At 36.8% G+C, this 14,763-nt stretch overlaps 1 protein-coding gene across 1 annotated transcript; it reads left to right on the top strand.

Moving 5' to 3' along the window:
• Positions 1–12,685: 12,685 nt before the first annotated feature.
• LOC121431216 (putative nuclease HARBI1) lies at positions 12,686–13,711 on the top strand. Its single transcript, XM_041628728.1, has one exon. It carries the CDS (start codon positions 12,686–12,688, stop codon positions 13,709–13,711), a length of 1,026 nt encoding a protein of 341 aa, XP_041484662.1.
• The last annotated feature ends 1,052 nt before the right edge of the window (positions 13,712–14,763 follow it).

Raw genomic sequence — 14,763 nt, 5'->3', positions numbered from 1 at the left:
CGCGCAAGTCGATTGGTTGGAAAGTTGCACCACTTGTAATTGGGAGTTGCAGTGCAGTGACCAGTGTGAAGATGTTGGATTGGATATCATTTTTTCCCGAAATTTTGTGTTTTTTGTAACATGCGTTTGTCCGTCTTTATGGCAAATACATGTAAATTGTAAGTAACAGATCGCGAGAGAAAGTGTCAACGATGCGAATGATAATGTCTATCCCGAGATTATTCTTCACTCAAAGATGAAGCCCTACATGTATATCGGGCGCCACGTGCACAGCATTATCATTCTGCCTTGGTCATGTATGTTTTCACTGAAATGTATAGGTCAGACATATTTGTATTTAATGTAAACTAACTTTTACACTTTCTGGTAGATTCAGAGGCATATTATCCAGGGCGCCCCAACTAAGTTTCGCCGAAGCAATCATTCCACGAATTTATTATCAAGGAGCAAAATTGTATATTCTCAATCACCAGTCGACCCCACTCCTCGTTTGCTGTGTATAGGCAGCTATATGTCAGCGTAAGGAGCGAAGATTTTATGTGACGGGGGGGGGTGGGGGTTGGGTGGAGAATAAAAATACTTTCGTGCTGGGGAAAAACGTCCCGAGGACACATTGTGTATTGTTCAAAAGTAGAAATTGTGACATTAACCCCCCCCCCCTTACCCCATTTTTAATGTTTGATAATCTATAGGTTTGCTGATTACAATATATCTTTTAAAAAAAATTGCCAGCAAAATCGAAAAAAAATCGTCGACAAGTATGCTCAGCAATATCCCAGAAGAATGCTATTCATGAATCCACTCGGCACTAAAATATAACCTTGCGAACTTTGGGGATTTCACATATGTATGCGCAAATCGCTGATAGTAAACAATACATAGAGTGCACCAGAAACATCAATATATTGGTCATCGGGCATGGTTCATTGGCGCTTAGTACACATTCAGTGGTCCTTCTTCATGTTTTACAAGCGTAAAATCCCCCATTTTCCCAAACCCACGGGCCAATTTGTAAGTCCTAAACATTATTCCTATTCCGTAACCCTAATGCAAAACCATTATCTTGCAACCCAGACCAAAAAAAGTCACAATTTTCTCTAAGATGGTATGAAAAAATGAAATAGAAGTCTGCAGACTAAATAACTATTTACCGCTCCACCATATGAAAAAAAATCATCTCTTTTTCAGAAACTAAATTTGTACCAGCGATTACGCAAAAAAAAAAAGATCAACACCACTGAACAGACACAAACCTAGCTGAAAGCAATCACAACATTGTAATGATGATGAACTAGTTAAGTATGCAGTATCTTAACACAATATAATTATGACAAAATGGGAGGATACGGTATTAAATCTAAAGCGGGACATTTTTTCTGTAGTTTGTAACAATTTACTGTGCATTTTGGGGAAAAAAGAACCAAATTTTATGCATGTTGCCATACGACTAAACAATTCTCGTTTGAAACACATAATGTAAATACACAAATGACAATAAACAGAATGGATTATTCGGAACTTATCGATTACAAGTCTCAGTTTCGTATTATTTAAATTTGACGTTTCAATCACACGATGCAAGCAAGTGAAGAGCCTTTGCCAAATGTATGTTTTGAATGACCGCTTATACGGTGTGTGACTGGAAACCAGCTCCTAAATGAGTCAGTATATGTCTTTTATTCATGAAGTTACAGTGATTTAAGTGTGTATTTTTCTTCTAAAGGTGCTCTCAAAATACGACTTTTGGACATGATTTTTTGAAAAAGTCCTTGCCGTGGGAGGGGGGTATCCCTCTACCACACCCTCCACCCGCTTGGTCGCTTCGCTCCCTCGCCGCTGGCGCCCCCCCCCCCCTATTTCAAAATCCTGGATCCGCCCCTGAATATTAAGCTGGCTCTTCATAATTCATAGTTTCTGGCTCTTCTCTGTTTGCACTATTTCGACCTCAAAATTGCATTTCCCATTTTGATTTAGGGGGAAGGGCATTTAAACATTTGTTGAGTAATTCAGTGTACATTTTATGGCAGATTTACATTAAGATCACAATGTTTGAAAAACAAATTATGATAATTGTATATGACATTATTGTGTGTGTGAGTTTGTATGCGTGTATTTAATATTTCCCTTATGCCAGTTCGTGTAGTAAGCACGTACTAGTAATATTTCTATTATTTCCTGCATTATTTATCATTACTATCAAATGATTCTTATATAAATTATTAAGGTGGCTCTTCACAATTCATAATGTGTGACTCTTCTTTGTTTGAACAAGTTTCGGCTTCAAAATTTAATTTTCCATTTTGATTGGGGGGGGGCATTTCGAACATTTTTTTCGGAAGATTTACTTGAAGAGCACATTTGAATAACAAAATATGATAATTGTATATGACATTGTTTTGTGTGTGCTTGTGGATGTGGTTGTATTTGGGTGTGTGTGCGTGTTTTCAATCTTTCTCTTACGTGTTAAATAATCATCTTTACTATGAGAGATTTATAACAAAGGAGATATTCATTTTATAAGAAATGTATGACTGATTTTGTACAATGTATAAGTATTTCGTCGATTTATTTTGCATGTACATAATTATCGGAATAATATAAGAATGAGGTGCTATACTGTTCAAGCATACTCATTGTTTGCAAACGATATGTACATTCAATTCAATGTCAAATTGATTCATTGAATTGGTCTTAGATATACATATAAAAAGTTCCTCCATTTGGGTTTTACATAATTCACGTAAAACAGAACAGGAAAAGGCACACATGAATATGATTACACATAGATGAAGATAAATAAACAAAAATGCACTAGTACACATTGCAAAGAAAATATGGGGTTTATTAGTGTTCATACATGACCACCTCAGTGGTTTTTAAAGGAAGCTCTATCCCCAGGAACAAAATATTTTAATAAAAAGAGAAAAATCCAACAAGCATAACACTGAAAGATTCATCAAAATCAGATGTAAAATAAGAAAGTTAAGATATATTACAATTTAAGTTAATGAATATATATTCATAATCACTTAATTTCACAAAACGGTATTATGCCCATCATGGCGGCATACTAATGAGGATGACACTCACTATTTCATTTGTATATTATTTATGAAATATGGAATATTCTGCTTTAAATTTCTCATCATCGCCATGTGAAAACAAAGTTTATTCTTTCCTGAAAATATGGAAATACCAGTGCTTAAACATGTTATGGTTCAGTCAACTTGATCCTTGCTGCTAAATCTGAAAAAAATAAAATGAAATATTGCATGATAAAACAAAATTGAAATCGTGAGGGACATCATGGATTTTCTCATTTGCATGCCACTGAGTTATGCATACAACTGTTCTTTGAAAAATAAGCGAAAATTCTAAATGTCATAACTTTTCTTTGCTACATCCGATTTTCATAAAATCTTCAACGTTATTTTTGTTTGATTTTTCTATATTGATTCGAATAAACAAATTGTGAATGGACTCGACGTTTAAATCGATGGGTATTCATACAACACCTTTGCTTGTTAATAGGAAATTCTCTGGAGTTATATATTCAATCTCTTGGGTGCATTTTTTTCTATCATATGTCTTTGATTTAATTAATTTTCATTTTAGATTGTGCAATGTACATGCACTTCAGTTTGATGACTATAATAATTAAATCTAGACTGTTCATCTAAAAAAAATGCATGTGACGAAACTAATAAGCTAGGGGTACCTGAGTTCTAGAAAACTTTCGACTGTCTGTTTTGGAAACAAGTGGTCAATCCGGCAAATTTCACGGTATTCATTAAAATGTCACCTGATTTTTAATGCAGGAAACTATTCGGTGCAAGAATAGACTTTAAAAATGCACGTATTACATTACAGTACACAAAGTGACTTTGGGAAATGAACAATCAGCAAACGGAAGTTTGGACTTGATTACTTAAAGGAGGAGTTCACCATTACGATTATTTTGTTCGAATAAAAGCAACCAAAAATGTTGACGGTTAAACAAAAGAATATTAGACAATTGAAAAAAGGATGATTTTTAAAGTTTTGCATTTGTGACGTCATATGCGAGCAGCAGCTCCATCATGTAATATAAATCTCCATAACTTCTCATTTCTTCAATGGTTCATAATAACGGAAACAATTCTCTCATATCAGCGAAAGAAGAGTACGGAATGATTATTTTACTGAAAGAGTAAACTTTCTGAAAATGCATTTTATTTTATTATATTTCCATTGTTATCACAAATGACCAGTGGGGTGTTGTCTCAGGTGACGTCACAAAACCAAACTTTAGACATCCATTACTTGGTAAACCTTTGATGAATTTCGCGAAATCTCCACAGATAATGGCTCTCTTTATTTCAGGGTGAACTTCCCTATTAAAGTGATAAAGAATTAATGACGAGTTTTATGACTATCCCATGATTATGAACGCAGGAGTCATACTGGCCAAACCCCCTGTAAATCGGTAAATTGTCAATTCGTCTACTGCCAACTCGTCCACCCATCACATGGTCTACTTTAATGCTATTCCGTCCATCTACATGTTTCGTCTAATATCCATTTGGTCCAATTATCACATCGTCTAATAATTCGTCTAATAATCGTCTTATAATTACCAGTGGGTCTATATCTTTTTCACTTTTATTCATTTTTGGCACAACGTAACACTTTAGTCCAATTACCAAATTATATATTGACTAAATGGCCATTGGACCAATTGGTTATTAGACGGAATGGCATTAGACTAAATGACAGTAGACCTCGTGGTGAGTGGACGAACTGATGGTAGACCAAATGATAGTAGACGAGTTGGCAATTGGACGGATTTGCATTAGACGTATTGGAAATAAACATGTATATCGACCAAATCATAAGGTATATCACATAATATCGGTTTTGAGTCGGTTTCGTTTGTTGACTGTAGCGTTTGATAGCTTTCAATGGAAGGATATACGTCACATGCCCAACTATCATCATCATTCTATTCTTGCACTCAAATTGTTTACTCTATAGACTTGCATGACATACACCTCACTATTATACTGCTCTCAAAATGAAACACTGCATGAAGAGACAAACATTGACACGTATTTATTCGGTGTTTTCATCTGTAAATGGTCATATTTGCTTTGGATTATTTTTTTTCAAGGGAAGAAAAAGTTTTTTTTTTGCTTAAATACCCAAAGTAAAGGACATTTCGCACCAGAAAAACAAATACAAGCCAAAACAATTATAAAAGGTCTTAAACCAAAAGTATAGGACATTTCGCACCAGGAAAAAAATTGACAAAAAAGGGGTTCAAAGGAGGGGGCCACTTGTGGCTCGTCAGGGATCAAGGGGGCAGGGGTACATTCCTTGCACGAATTGTGACTCTTCAGCCCCCCCCCCCTGCCCCCACCCCTAGGTACACTAATGAGAGGGGGCAAAATAGAGTGGGAAATGAAATCGATCATGATGATGATGATGATGATGATACAAATATCAGATAATTGAGCAGTTGTGGCATGGGGAGGGGGATAGAGGCCATTCGCGCCCCCCCCCCCCCATAAAAAGTTTGAATTGTGTAACAGTAAACGCATTTGCCTCCTTAACATTTCATTTTACCCGCTACCCCCAACTCCCCCCCCCCTCCCCCTATAAAAAACTACCGCCACAAATATGTTATGATATGGGTAATTTATTCAAGGGCACATGTATATATGTCTAAGGGATGCCACATAAAAGCGAAGACGGCAACCGTCGAAGAAAGATGTTGAGATTCAAAGATAAATTATAAATTTACAGAGTCGAACGTAGAGCTGATGGCCAATGCCAATAGACCTTGTCCAACATGAATATCGAAATTACTTCCCTGTAAATACTCGACCTCTAAAAGTGCATTCGTGTTAAATGGGTATTCTGTAGTATTTAAAAAGAATGGGAAGTTTCAGTTTCAAATTTCAATAAACAAAACAGAATCACTCTCCAGGTTGAACGCGTGTATTTATGTTTTAATTGCTCTCTGTTCCAAAGACAACGCACTCACAGAGCTTGTGCGATCCAATGGACTATGAAGTAGACTTTTCACCAGGAACAGACGGGAATTCGACGGAAAATAAACCTATCTAGAATTTCCTCTTTGATACAAATTAAAAACGCGTTTTCTTGAGCCTCATAATCCAGCCTGCCATGTAGTGCTATTGAGCCGGTAAAAAGCGGAATTTTTATCCTCACTTGTCGTTTGTTTTAACCGGTATCGTCAAAATCGTAAGAGGCATTCCCTGTTTTTGGACGAACCCTTTAATTTCACAATGGAGTATCACATACGTTTACGGATATTGATGTTCCTATTAATCTTCGTAGGACCTTGCTTCGCGCAAAATATATCAGGTATCGTTTCATTTATTAATTGCAGTCAATAGTGCTAATAATATGCAATTGTTTTTTTTTTCTTTTCGATGGAAACCTAAAAATTTGAAATTGTTTCGTCGGCAATTAAGAGAGCATATGAGTGATCTAATTAAAATAATGATACCAACATTTTCCTGCGGTTGGTTCAATCTTTCAACTGTTAAGTCTTTGTCATTGCTTTGAAAGTGGTAGTTTGACATTTATTTTAAATAAATAAGACTGTTGTTCAGAATAATGAAATCTAGTACAGAAAATATTGAATAATAAAAAGAAATGTTTTCATCTGTTTTATTAAATAAGCGTAGCTCCCTTCCTCTATACGCCTCAGTGTAATTGACTATGATTAGCTGACTGACACGATGCAGTGTGTTTTATGCATCGATTTCACAGCACTGCAGATAGAGAGCTACAGGAAAAGTACCCCATGAGACCATTATCAGGCTATGAAGATATAGCGAAGGCCGTCGTGGTCTAGTGGTTACGATTTCCGTCTTACAATAAATGGACGTGGGTTCGATTTCCAACCATGGCGTGTCTTTTTTTTCATCAAGAAATTTGCTCACTTTGTGCTGCAATCAACCCAGAAATTCCTGGAATGCACCTGTATGGCAGCTCGGTTACAGCCGGGGTAATGAAAATTATGATACCAATTGTTAAGCGCAATAGAATATATTAGTATAGATATATGGACTGCTTTGAGAGGCATGGTTGTTTCTAGAGGCTCAAGGGGACCGCAACTCGACTATATGCCCGAGGGCATGGTCTGGCCGTGATGCGGTACCCGCGAGCCAAAATAAACAATATAAAAGCAGTCCATACGTATTTATGAACCACATTAAATGTTAGATATAGGGCCTAGATCTAGTCTCAATCTAGATCTTAAAAAAAAAAGTTAGGTCTAAAAGCCCTACGTTATGCCCTAATTTAGCCCTGCCCCTGAGGTTAGGTCTCGATATTGAATATCAAAGCATTCCATACCTACTTAGGCCTATTTAGGAACCAAATTAGGGTCTGATCTAGGCTATCCCAAGTTAACAGTCTTAAATGCATCTCCATTAGAGTCTAGATCTGACGTTAGATCTCGGCTACGTCAGATCTAAACTTAAACGAAACATTCTGATTAGGCCTAGGCCTAGCTAGATCTAACTTAGATCTTTAGTATAAAGTTACTCTTAATCAAGTTGATATTACCACCAAGAAGGCTAACAGAATACTTGGTATGATTTCTAGGTTAGGCAGGGATGTGTCTCAACAAGCATTGCTGTGTTTGTATAAATCTCTCGTGTTGCCCATCTTGGAATATGGAATTCCAGCTTGGTATATATGTACACACAAGAAAGCATGTAGACGCCCTAGAACGAGTTCAGAGGAGGGCAACTCGAGTGATGAGACGTCAAGAAATGCCTTATTCTCAGCGTTTGCAAAACATTTCATGGGCCACTTTAGAATCGAGAAGGAAATATCTTAATATGATCTCTTTTGCTGTAAAAACCTTATATGGTATCGTGTTGTGTGAGGCAGTTAAGGATAACTTAGTTATAAGACCAAGGCAGAGTGAACATATATTTAAACACCTCAGAGCAAGAACCGAACGTCTCCATCAAACGGCAGTGCACAGATTTCCTATTATTTGGGAGAATTTTCCTTCTCACATCAAAGATGAAATTATATCTGGTAATATCATGAAGCTCCTCACGCTTCTTCGTCGTGAAATTCTAACTGTTCTTTATAGACTAAATTCCTGTACTGAAACAAGCTAACAAGACAAATTTATATATAATGCAACAATTGCAATTACATGTATTATACAATTATTGATCATTAACTGGACTATGACATTCGGTTCTTGCTGTTGGCGTTACTCTGAATTTTAATAATGTATATTTATAAATATGATATTCTTAATATTGTTGACTCATAAATTTTATGTATTGTAAATATTTTTCATTATTCTGAACATTATTGTACGCATAATTTGTATAATTGAAATGTTATTGATGATGGTAGTCCATAATATTAACTGATTAAAATTGGGAATAATTTTTTACTGTCATCTGGTATTTATTCTTAGGATCAATCGGTCATAATAAAATTAAATTTAATGAATACAAAGTCAATTGCAATTTATAATAGATTATTTGTATAATTCAATTATTTGTCAAATTCTTCAGTGCACCTTAACTTCTTATCTAATCGTAGTCAAGCTCTTGCAGAGTGTCCTCCAATAATAAAGTAGTCAATTAAGATTCGAAACTGTTTAGATAATTTTTATGTACATATATATATAGTCAAGTCAAATTACTGCATTTATATTTTTTATTATTATTATTTATATTGCAATGAATCAATTGAAATGATGATTGCTGATTGATCCATGGTACATTTGTTTCCCTCAAATTAATCGTTGCCAGTTTCAGTTCATATGTTTCTTTTTTATATTCTTACGTGACCTGGATTGAGGCGAAGGGGTGTGGGAAGGAAGGCCTGGACTGTGGGCCATGGTAATTCAGTTAACCTTTTCCAAACCCAGGCAGCCCCTTCATCTCTATTCCAGGTACTTTGTACAATGTCACCTATGTCCTATTGTTTGTGTGCTTTGTATTGTACTATAATTTATGTATTTTTAATTGCCGAATAAAATAGTAATAATAATAACTCCTAAGCTAACGTTAGATCTCACGACAACATTACGGTACCTAAGTCCTAACGTTGTCGTTTGTCATACGTCAATCAGAGGAATGGATTATTCGACATTCTTAAAGAGAGGTTTATAATCCATGATATTAAAAGCTGCGCTATATAAATGGTCGATATTACTTTCATTATCATAACAAGACGTAGACGCAAGAGAAAAGAAAGTGTGAACTTTGCGCGCGCGCGACATTTTGGAGTAGGGCCTACTTTTAAGTGTTGGCCCCTTAAAATCACAGACTGACCCATCGTATGATGGTCGTATTAAATGTAAACGAGGTACTTTGGCTACCTGTTAAAATGGGCAATGCCATTTTTATGGTTTATATAAATCTCGTTCAGTAAAGGCATAGGCCTAGCGCTGGAAAAAAGTTGGTGCATGAAAAAAAAAATACTGTTACTTAAAAAAATGTGTTTATCATTGATTTTCTTTAATTCTTGTATTCCACCTGCATTCTATCTTCATGATCTTTGTCCCGTTTCTGATTAGATTGGTCATGTAACTTTAACGTGGACAAATGTGGAATCATTGAGGAACATGGGACATGGGTGATCAATGAAACTGCCTTCGTGGGTAAGTGCAAAGTTTAATTGAAAATTTTATCGACACGATTTCAAATATAGAGAAAGTCATGACATTTCTCAGTTCTACTAAAAAATTTTTTATTGGAAAAATGAAAGTCAATGATGTCACGCACTCACTATTTCCATTGTATTTTATCATTTATTCAATTTGAAACGTTTCCGCCTGTATTCCGATGATATTGAATATTGATAGTTTTATTGTCGTATAAATATGTGAAATTTGCATTAGAGCTTACTATGATTCAATAGAATTCTGAAATGGTTCATCTTAAAATACAAAATAAAATAATGAGATTGTGTTGCCTTTAACTCTTTAATATTAACAGTGGCGTAGCTAAAGGGACACGACCCCATCCCGCGCCCTCCCATCAGCTGACAAAAAATTGGAAAATGAGAAAAAGAGGGAGAAAGAAAGAGAAATGTATATATTTCATAACAGCTGTTACAGTATAAAACAATTTTCTTGGGGCCTATGTGTTCATAACTCCTAGTGCTCGCCCCCAGGGGGGTGGGGAGTCAAATGTCTTGCTGTACACACGCGTGACCAAATTATTTCCAAACACCCCCTAAACGATTTTTTTTCTCTGTGCAAAATAAGCACCTAAACAAGTTATCGCCACAATATGACCTCGGGGAAAAATTGGGGAAAAACATATCCTAAACACGTTTGGCTAGTGTTTAAAAATAAGCTTTGGAAAAAATACATACCCTGCTCGCAATGACTGTTTAATGAAATGAATAGTCCTGTTCAAGGGGATTATTATGACACTAAATATCCCCTTTTTCAAGTTAACATACACCAAATATGTTTCCTCGCACTACAAATTTTAATTGTTTTATATATAGTGACATGACTACTTACATTGATTGCTCCCTGTTATGCTTCAAATATGTAACAATTCCAGGCCGTGCATACGCTAGTGGATTCGTGAATTACGCCCGCTCTTTATGAATTCCTCATGTACAGTCCTTAAATATTCTCCCTTTTTGGTCTAAATATAAAAAATGTTTACTCGTGCTTTGTGCTTGAATCATTTGGTTAGTGAAATACGTATGGTCTTCATTAATTCCCAAAACATGCCAGAGAACGTCCCTATTCGGGTCTGAATTAAAAACGAAATCAGCTCGCCCTTCGCGCATACAATATGTGATTAATGAGGTACGCATCGTGTTCATGATTACAATGACTGCATATAGTGCATCATGTGTTTCGATTGAATTAAAATAAAAATCAGCAAGTGCTTGGCCTTCGTATAGATGACTATATGAGATATGTTCATGTATATGCTCGTAATGAATTTCTTTTAAAAAATTAGTCGTTTACGTGTCCCTGTTTGGGGGCAATCTATACCAAAATTCCAGTTTGCTCTTCGCGCTCGCATTGTCTGTTTATTGAGGAAGGTATGTATCATGATTACTAAAATATTCATATTGTGTCCATTCTTAGGCCTGAATATAGAAATTCTCAGCTCGCGCTTCGCGCTCGCGGTATTTGATCAATGAGATACATATCCATTTAATCATGGCACAGTCCTTAAAAAATCTCCATTAGGTTAGCTATTGAGCGCCCTCCACTCCCACTAAGTGACTCAATTTTTTTTATGGTGCCCCCCACCCCCTACCGTCACTCATGCTATGCCACTAAATATCAAACAAGAGCGTACTATTGATTTTGTATTCATATTCGAAATATTTATTCAGATTTATGCTTTTGTTATTGGGCTTGTGGTGTTTAAGTAGAAGTATCATACGAATTAAAAATGAATATTAAGATATTAAGTTTAAAATGCTTCTTATTACAAAAACCTTCAATGGCAATGATGATGATAATTATTACATTTATAATAATGACGATAGTTATCATGATAAAAAAGATATGTGCAAGAATATACATACATATGTATATATATATATATATATATATATATATATATATATATATATATATATATATATATAAATGGACTATTCCGGTACTTTCGGAATCATCAATCTTCATGAAACTAAGTTTTTTGAAACCTGAGATATCAAAGATTATTTTAACAGCAAATTTGATAGAAGTACCTAAAAAAAATGTTCACCTCAATGCGAACCCTTAACCGATCATGCTCTGAAGCAAAATATCAACTGGCAGAATGAGTATTAAAAAAATATTCCCCTTGACTCCACACCACATTTATGTGCAATCTGATCCAACCTCACACATGAACTTACATGTATATATATACTCTATTATGTTTCTCTTTCATGAAATCCCATGAATGAATTAATTGTACTGTAAGCAATATCAAGCAAACCTATCTGATAAAGAAAGGCCCGGTCCCAGTGACATTTAGGATGGATTGCGCATAAATTGCGGATAAAATTTGATTACAGACGCTAAACATCCGCAATATTCGTAAAGTATGCTGTTTTAAGACGGTTATTTTCCGCACATGTCCGTAATCATCCGCAAAGGCACATTTTTCCGTTCCCAGGAGTTTTGGGCTGCCCAAAACTCCTGGGAGCGGAAATCATCCGGTTTATATGCGCAATGCATACTCAATGTATGCGCTGAATTTTCGCAGTTATCCTGTGATATCCGCAACGGACATGGGATTGCGGATAAGTAGCGTACTGGGATAGAATGCGAAACGAATGCATAGCGTGTCTAATACGACTTTATACCAAGCTATAATAATTTATAAAGAATGCTTACAGACTGTTCACGAATAGTGCGTTTGTATTACGACTGTTTCGCGAACAATTTGCGAGTACACAGCCAACATTCATCGTAAACCCAGATTACTATATACATGTAACAGAAAAATGAAATTTGACCGTCATTTTAAGAACAGTTGTGTAGAATATAGGATGTTGCCATGGATCATCACGGACATTTGATAGTTGCAGCCATCCAACAACATAACAATCTTCTCTTCCAAGTTCAACGTTTGATCCAAATACGGAAAAGAAAGCGAAGGAGAAATCAAAGAGCTGTCTGGGGAGACCTTGGATTGGCAGAAGACTAGATCTGGGCATGTACGATAGATTGATGGTGGAGCTGCGTAACGAAGATCCACGTGCCTTCCAGAACTTTATGAGAATGCCCCCAGACATGTTTGACGAACTCGTGAACCGGCTCACTCCTCGACTGCTCAAGACACAGACCAACTTCGGAGCGAACTTTGAGCCTGGACTCAAAGTGGCCTTAAACCTACGCCATCTTGCCTCTGGTTCAAAATACAGGGACATGAAATACCCTTGGAGGGTTCCTCACAACACAATCAGCAAAGTTGTCAGAGAAGTATGTACAGCCATATCAGAAGAGTACCTTGATGAACAGATGACTTGCCCTACCAACGATGAAGAATGGCGTGAAATTGCCAATGACTGGTTGCAGAGGTGGAACTTTCCTCACACAATCGGCGCGATTGATGGCAAGCATGTGGCATGCAAAGCTCCCCCAAACTCAGGCTCGGAATATTACAACTACAAGGGCTTTTTCAGTATCATTTTAGTTGCCCTGGTCAGTTCTGACTACAAGGTTCTTTGGGCTGACGTATCAGGAAACGGTTCCGCATCAGATGCTCAAATATACAACCAAAATGAGCTGAAGCAAGGTCTCGAGATTGGCGACATTATGGGTTGGCCAAATCAAGATCCCTTACCCAATGACACCCAAGATGTCCCATACTTCATTGTGGGCGACGATGCTTTCTCTCTGAGAACATACCTAATGAAGCCATACAGTGCAAAGGCCCTGACCAGGGAAGAGCGTATCTATAACTACAGGCTGTCGAGGGCCAGGAGAGTCGTCGAGAACACATTTGGTATCATGGCGAATAGATTCCAAGTCCTTCTCACCACCATGCAGCACCATGCCGACACAGTCAGGCTGATACTGAAGACTTGCATTCTGCTCCACAACCTAATGCGCACCCGCTACCCAGTCCTACAGAACAGGCTTGTGGACCGGCAGCTGAAGAATGGACAAATAGTTCCTGGAGAATGGCGAAGGGGCCAAAACCTTGTTGACACAGTGGAGGTTCAAGCAAGACGCTGAAGAGTGGAGTGCTCTTCTTTTATATGGTCTCGATTCAAATGTATCACATTCGCAATGCGACCGTTGTTTCCGCACCACGTGCGCATTGCATTCTCTATGCATACGTAATACTTCCGCAATAATCGTTTAGCATCCTATTTTTGTCCGCAATACATGTGTTATACTTCCGCATTACTTTCGTTACATTTTCGCAATGTCTGCAATACATTCCACAATTTTACAAGCAATATCCCTCGTAGAATAGCATTCGCAAGGTAATTCGTTTTTATTCGTGATATTTCCGCTTTTAATCGTAATTTGTTCGCTGTACATCTTTTATGTATCCGCAATTTTAAAGCGGATTTTTATTTTTTTTGCCAAATTTAATGCGGATGACAACGAATGACCGAAATTTGTATTCGCAATTCATGCGTAATTCAACTTCCCCCCAGTGGGACCGGGCCTTAATGTGGTCCCACTTGCTTAAAGATTAAGGGAGCAGAGTTATGTGTTCCCCTACAGAAATTTTCAAGCTTGCGGCAAGCGTGCGACTAGCTTGCGGAAGCTTGCGGCATGGTAGTAACTAGCATGCAGCTAGCTTAATAAGTGTGTAATATGCGTGCAGAGTAATAGTTCAGCGATCTTTTAGCGGACTGTTCGCTAGCATGCACTCGCTTATTAAGCGAGCGCCCTGCTAGTCGCATGCGAGTTACTAGCAAGCGGCACGCTTAAATTTCTGTAGGGGTTAAACAGATAATAGAGTAATTCTGACCAAAACATTCTATCTAAATATTGCATTACAAGGTTAAGAAATTATCATATATCCCTTCCCCCTTCAAAAAAAATGCAAATTGTGAAAACAGAAATTTTCACCTTTAACAAACTAAAATGAAATGAAGTGTAATATCTTTTTTTACCTAAATGAATTAGAATTAGAACAAATTTTGGTACAATTAACAATAATTACGTAGCATTAGAGGTAAAGTATATCAGTAATAGAATAAAATCAAGAGAACGGGAAATATTATTTAGTATTCTTTTCAGGAGATTCGCGTTCAAGCGAACTTGTACGA

Source organism: Lytechinus variegatus, chromosome 17 (assembly GCF_018143015.1).
Source record: "Lytechinus variegatus isolate NC3 chromosome 17, Lvar_3.0, whole genome shotgun sequence".
Lineage (NCBI taxonomy): Eukaryota > Metazoa > Echinodermata > Echinoidea > Temnopleuroida > Toxopneustidae > Lytechinus > Lytechinus variegatus.
This window is presented reverse-complemented; position numbering and strand designations above follow the sequence as displayed.

Excerpts from the sequence above, each read along its gene's own strand:
- LOC121431216 (XM_041628728.1), top strand. The coding sequence starts at position 12,686 with ATGTACGATAGATTGATGGTGGAGCTGCGTAACGAAGATCCACGTGCC.